The sequence below is a fragment of the Vespa crabro genome, chromosome 23 (genome assembly GCF_910589235.1).
Source record: "Vespa crabro chromosome 23, iyVesCrab1.2, whole genome shotgun sequence".
Classification (NCBI taxonomy): Eukaryota; Metazoa; Arthropoda; class Insecta; order Hymenoptera; family Vespidae; genus Vespa; species Vespa crabro.
This window is the reverse complement of record NC_060977.1, coordinates 1,637,501-1,645,000: the sequence shown is the minus strand read 5'-3', so window position 1 is coordinate 1,645,000 and position 7,500 is coordinate 1,637,501. Positions and strand designations below refer to the sequence as shown.

Genomic DNA, 7,500 nt, shown 5'->3' with positions numbered 1-7,500 from the left:
ATCGATAATGAATCATAAAAGCCTCAAAGATCGATATCTCGACACAATCTGGCTCACTTCGATCGGGGGAAAAGAGTAGAAAAAAAAACAACAATAAAAAAAAAAAAAGGAAAAAAAAGAAAGAAAAGAAACAAATAAAAAAGAAAAGAAAAAAAATGCGATTAGATCAGCGACGTGACATATCGAAGAAGCTCCGAGAAGAGCCCTTCGTGAGCCCGTCGTTTTTATTTTTCGGATTCGATGCATCGATACGTCGCATACGACGTTTCGTCGTGGCAATGTGTTTTTTTTTTTTTGGTTTTTTTTTGTTCTTTTTTTTTTTTTTTTTTTTTTTTACTTTGTGTAGCGGGTGTGGGATGGTCGGTGGGATAAAAAGAATTCTCTGATAATACACGAAAGAGCCGCAATTAACCGGAAATCCACCGCCCACCCGCGCTTCTTCAGTAGTCTTAGCTGTCTGATGAGTGTGCTCTGCGTGTTTCCATATTATATACCCAACAACCAACAACAACCAACAACAACGACAACAACAACAACAACAACAACAACAACAACAACAACAAATACGAAGTAAAGACAAAAAGAAATTTTACCTTACGATTACCGTCCACTCATACCCTAATATTAACCCACCCGTTCACCCACCATCTACCTTTAACCTCTTTCTTTTTTTTTTTTTGTTACATTACTAAGACGCAACCCTCGAAACCTCTCCACTTTCAACCCTTCATTCCTTATCGCATCTTTCTCTCTCTCTTTCTCTCTCTTACTCTTTCTCTTTCTCTCTCTCTCTCTCTCTCTCTCTCTCTCTCTCTCTCTCTCTCTCTCTCTCTCTCTTTCTCTCTCTCTTTCTTCAATAACAACAACAACAACAACAACAACAACAACAACTGTTACATAATGAACAAATTTTATATACTTATATTATTCAATATATTCGATTTCATGCGCCTCGCCCCGTCCCTTATATATATAATTATTTTTTTTTTTTTTTTTTTTTTTTTTTAGTTGTTTCAATTTCGGTTTGTTTAATTAATTTTTTTTTTCATCCAATTAATACCTAACATTTTTCTATCTCTATCTATATTTAACTCTATCTTCCTCTCACACTTTCTCTCTCTCTCTCTCTCTCTTTCTCTCTCTCTACCCCCTTTCTCTTTCTCGTTTGATTTTTTTTCATTTAAGTATGCGCGCGTGTGTGTGTGTGTGTGTGTGTGTGTGTGTGTCTCTCTATCAATTTTGCATTCGTTCATTTTCTTATTACATGTATATTATGTAATAAGAATTAATTATGTAATTATGTAATAATGGTTATGTTGGTTTTGTTTTCGACGTGTTTAACATGATCGTTAATTCGTGTGCGAGTGATTGTGTTCCGTGTGTTCCCATGAATAATTTTATATGTGACTTATTCTCGTTTTTAAACGAAACCACCCAAACCACCAAATTCAACCCTTGATCACTATATTCCTTTGCCCTTTCTTATCCAATATTCGATCGTGTTTCATTCCTTTATTTCGTCAGGATTGATAACACGAGATCGATTGATAAAACGATCAGCTATATTTAGTTTTCGATCGTCTCCTTTGAGGATTGTTTTTCTTTTTTTTTTTCTATTTATTTTTACTCTAATGAAATTGTATTTTATCTCTCTCTCTCTCTCTCTCTCTCTCTTTCTCTTTCTCTTTCTCTTTCTTTCGTCATCAATTTGTGGATATATTCTCATTATGCAAATACACACACGTAAAAGCGCACAATATGCTTTTCCTTTCAATACAAGGAAAAATAAAAACTCGTCTCGTTTTATATATTTGAATAATGAATTTTTTTTATTATTTAAAAAATAATTGAGCAATAAATATATAATGCATATATATATATATACACATATATATATATATATATATATTTATTTATTTATATATAAAGATATATGTGGAAGTAGTAAATATTAATATTATTAATTAATATAATATATATACATATATTTATTAATTATTGTCTTCTGGAGAAATACCACACAAATTACATATAACAAATTCGTTAGATTTTTCTAACGATACTTATCTATCCCATCTCTCTTTCTCTCTCTCTCTCTCTCTCTCTCTCTCTCTTTCTCTCTTTCTCTCTGTCTCTTTCTTTCTCTCTTTAAGCAGGATTATAGTGCATATAGTTATACATGATATATATATGTATACTAATAGAACGATTAGAAAGCGAAACATATATCATGTACAATTTTTCCCGAGAATTATACCGATTGAAAATATCGTAAAAACAAAGGCCTATTATATATTAGATAATAATAATAATTATTATTATTATCATTATTATATAACTATAATAATAATTATTATCATTATAATTATTACTATTATTATTATTATTATTATTATTATTTTACTATGATAATAATCACATTTCCACACTGTGATTTATATATTCTATTTAACAATTTAAATCTATATATATATACATCTATCTGTCTGTCCATTTATCTATCTATCTATCTATCTATCTATCTATCTATCTATCTATCTATCTATCTATCTATCTATCTATTTATCTATATATATCTATCTATTTCTATCTCGATCATTTCTATACATATACTTTAATATATTTTTTATATTAAATCTATACATATATATATATATTATTCTCTATATTAAATCAAATCTGATTGAATAATGTACATATTGTCTTTCGTTTCAAAACGATTAAGGTTCAGGACTGTGTGTTGCGGACCATTTCTAATACTGAAACTAATATGCCCCACGATTTTCAGGAGATCGAGATAGGCTCTCTACAAAAAAAAAAAAAAAAAAAAAAATAGAAAAGAAAGAAAAGAAAGAAAAAGAAAAAAAAAAAACAAGAACAGAAAAGAAAGTGAAACAACAAAGAGATAAACAAGCAAACAAACAAACAAACAAATGAATGAATAATAATAATAAAATAAGACGATATCAGCTGCCAGTAACCAGTTGGAAATAATGTAGAAATAATTATTTATCGCGATTAGGAAGGAGATCATCAATGATATATATATATATATATATTTATATATATTCGAACGAAAACAAAAAATATTTTCCATAATAATGATCAAATCTACTTGTGGGTAGGTACGCATAGATGATTAGATAGATTGCGCATGTATGCCAATAATAATCGTCCGCAATTATTTAGCTTGCACCTGGCGATAGTAGATACCATTAATCGATTTAGTTGATTAGCACCGCGCGACACCCATATTATTACTATTATTATAATTATAATTACTCTTATTATCATTATTATCATCATCATCATTATTATTATTATTATTATTATTATCATCATAATTATTATTATTATTATTATTATTATTATTGTTGTTATTATTATTATTTTTTTTCTCTTTGTTCTCTTGTAATTTTCCCCCCTTCCCCCTTTTTGCCCGGGCTGGAAAACGATGCTGACATCAAGCAAGATACACACATGATTTTCATCTCACATGGTGTATGTAAATGTGCGTCTCCGAATCAATTATCAAATGTTTATAATATAAATGAAATCATATATATATATACATATGCATATGTACCTACATATATACATACATATATACATACATACATTCATATATACATTCATATATACATATACGGAATACACATAATGAGAAAAATAATTAAAGAAAATAATAATAATAATAATAATAATAATAATAATAATAATAATAATTACAAAATGAGAAGATACTATATTAGGAACGATACAAATACACGATGTCGATTCAAAAAAAAAAAAAAAAAAAGAAAAAAAAAAGAAAAAAAAAGATGAAAAAAGAGAGAAATGAAAAAGAAAACAAGAAAAGATGAGATATAATAATAATAATAATAAAAATATATATATATATATATATATATATATATATATATATATATATATATATATATATAACCAAAAATTGATATCTCGAAGAATATTATAGACGGACTCGCATATACATCTACATACATTACCTACCTACTATATATATATATACACATATGCATATACATACGTGAATATATATATATATATATATGTTCACGTACATTTACACAAACATTTGGACAATGAGGATATAAAAAGAAAAGAAAGCAAAAAAAAAAAAAAAAGAAACCACACAGACACACACACAAGAGACAAAGACAAACAAACAAGAATCCCCTCCCCTCGAAAACGAAAAGAAAAAGAAAAACATAAAAAAGAGAAAAAAAAAAAAGGGAAAAGAACACACACATGAAACATGAGAGATAGGGAAAAAAAATCGAGAACCCAAAAAACCTTCCCCCAGAAAAAAAAACCACATACGATCAAGCAAAAATAATAAAAGAGCAAAGAAAAAAACGAACGAACGAACGAACGAACGAACGAACGAATCAAAAAAAAATAAAAAAATAAAAAAATAAAAAAAAATAAATAAAAAAATAAAAAAAGAAAAAAGAAATGAAAAAGAATATGGCGCGCGCTTATATGTGTGTTGCTGGCCTGGCAAGATACTCATCCTCGCTTCCTGATAGAATACGTCTCCTTCCCTATTTTTGCAGCTTCGAGTAATAAGAGCGTTCAAGTCGACTCTGGAAGATCTGGAGGAGCGTCGCTCTGTCCATAGTTTACACAGCTTACACAGTATGCGCAGCTCACGCAGCCACACCGGACCACGTCCATTATCTGACTTCACATACATTGACGAAGATCCTACAAACAACACCAACAACGCCCACCTCTACGCGGCAAAGAGTACCGCTTACAACAAGAATACTGCGGACCAGAATCAGGATCATGAGACTGCTAACGCAAGAAGATCGAGGATTGTCCAGTCAATCAACAGTCCGACTTCGCCATTGTTACTCAGCGTTCCTGGATCGGCTTACAACAACCATTATACCACCGCCACCGCCAATACCGCCACCGCCAATATCGCTACCAACACCACCGCCACCGCCACCGCCACCACCACTACTATCACCAATAACAACAGATCCTCATCCAACAACGCCCTGAATCAACTCCTCAGCAGTAACCCGGACACCACCGTCAACAATTCCTCCTTGCTTCTCAGTTCGAACAATTTGGTCCTACCGGAACTGACCAAGCTCGTGCATGAGACCAGCATTTAAAACGATATATGGCAGCTTTTGCGCGTTGTTTGCTCGACACCCCCTCCTCTTCCTACCCTGACCAACCTCTTTTCTCTCTCTCTCTCTCTCTCTCTCTCTCTCTCTCTCTCTCTCTCTCTCTCTCTCTATCTGCCTATCTATCTTTCTCTATCTTCTCTCTCTCTCTCTTTTCCTCTCTATCTCTAACATTCTATCTCTCGTAGAACACCCACGTCCATCCCCAACCTACTATTTATCATTGTCATCTCTTAATTATTACCTTCTATCTTTCTTTTCTTGGATCAACAAAAACAAATCCTTAATCCTCGCTGTTGTCTGCTCTTAAAAATTTACGATATTAATTATCGACTATTCTTCTTATGATTTATCTTTCTGCTTTCTTTTTTATTTATTTACTTTTTTTTTTTTTTTTTTTTTTTTTAATAGGAATACATCGATAATGATTTATTTGTATCGTTGATTTGATCTATCTATCTATCTATCTATCTATCTATATATATATATATACATTTATATATGTATATATATATATATTTTTTTTCTCACGTGCACTCTATCTATCCATCTATCTATCTATTTATCTATCTATCTATCTATCTATATATATATATCTATATATCTCTATCTAAGCACGTTATAGCACCGAAAAGTTATATATTTATCTTTTAACAAAATATTATATACATATATATATATATATATATATATATATATATATATATATATATACTTACACGATCGGAAGGATAATAATAATTCGTGTCATTAAAATTTCACTCATCCATAGGATCCATACGATCTATTGTCTCTTTTAAGGATTAATTTCATATATCGCAATTTAAGTTTATCATTTAATCGTAATTATTAATAAAATTCCAATGTAATTCATGATAACAATGAAAATATTCTTTTTTCTCGTCTCTTGAAGCGAACGAAGTTCGACGGAAATTTTATTTCGTTGTTGTTTTTTTTTTTTTTTTTATTTTTATCAATTTATCTTCGTTTGTAATTTTGTCCTTTTTGTCATTTTTTTTTCTTCTTCTTCTTCATTATCCATCCCTCGTGAAGACATTATCAGACGAGCTTTCAAGTATTGTTTGTAATTGATCCATAATTATCTTCGTTGCATTTTAATTATGAGATATATAATACATATAATTATTATCTTTTCTATTTTTTACTTTTTATGAGAAAAAGAAAAGAGAAATATTTCTATGCGAGATCGTCGATCTTATCGATATTTCGAATTTGTTGCATTCGGACTGATATAGAGAACGATCGATAGTGAAAAGTACTTAAAAAAAGAATGCATCGTAATTTTCTTTTTTTTGTCCTTTTATTTTCTTCTTAATATAAAAAAAAAAAAAAAAAAAAAAAAAAAAAAAATTCGAGATATCCTCGCAATCGACGTCTATCGTTAAAATGTTCTTTCTTTTCTCTCTCTCTCTCTCTCTCTCTCTCTCTCTCTCTTTCTCTCTTTTCTTTCTTTCTTTCTTTCTTTCTTTCTTTCTCTTGTTAAAAATTAGAAATAAACGTGGGATAGATAGAAAGGCACGCTTTTATCTTTCTTCTTATTTTTTTCTTTTTCTTTTCTTTTTTTTTTTATTTTCATTTTAATTTTACTCGATCGATCCAATATACGTATTATTCAAATCGATCACAACATTCCGATAATACATAAATTTCAAAAGCAATTAACATTATTTATTGTTATACAAATTAATTGTGAATTTTAAGAGCGGGGGACACAAAAAAAAAAGAAGAAGAAGAAGAAGAGGAAGAACAATTTAAAACGTTAAACAAATGTTTTTTTTTTTTTTTTTTTTCCCCCTATTAGTACTTCCAATTTTTCATAGAATCAACACGCGTTTACGCAAACTCTGAATTTCTTTTTTTTTTTCTTTCTTTTTTTTTATTTTCTCTCTCTTTTTTCTTTTTTTTTTTTTTTTATCGACAGCTTAAGTATAAAGCTTGGAGTAATGTTTGTATGTTTTTCTTTTTGTTTTTCTTTTGTAATAGACTTTTTTTTTCTCTTTTTTCTTTTTTTTTTTTTTTTAACCTTTTTCAATTGCGAGAATGTTCGATGCTTGCAAAGAAGGCTTCGATTAAATAATATTTTTAGGATTATTTACTTATTTATATATACGTGCCTACCTACATACCTAATACTATTCAACGAATTATTTCATCTATATATAATTTACGTACATATATACATATATTATTTGTCTCTATCTCTATTTCTCTATTTCTCTATTTCTCTATTTATCTATCTCTCTCTTTCTATCTCGTTTTATATATATATTTATATATATATATATATATATATATATATATATATATATATATA

The 7,500-nt window shown here is 29.1% G+C and overlaps 1 protein-coding gene across 16 annotated transcripts in view; it reads left to right on the top strand.

Moving 5' to 3' along the window:
• The window catches only part of LOC124432069 (plasma membrane calcium-transporting ATPase 3), a 100,347-nt gene that overhangs the window by 69,254 nt on the left and 23,593 nt on the right, over positions 1-7,500 (top strand). For 5 of the 16 annotated variants that reach the window (XM_046980598.1, XM_046980600.1, XM_046980596.1 and 2 more), the window contains one exon: positions 4,578-5,220. The exons of 9 other annotated variants lie outside the window; for them this stretch is intronic. In XM_046980598.1, coding sequence (XP_046836554.1) covers positions 4,578-5,150 — 573 coding nt within the window. In that variant the 3' untranslated portion in view covers positions 5,151-5,220. Of the gene's footprint in view, positions 1-4,577; positions 5,221-7,500 lie in introns of those variants that run through there. 2 more of the 16 variants (XR_006944169.1, XM_046980607.1) reach the window with 1 other exon arrangement.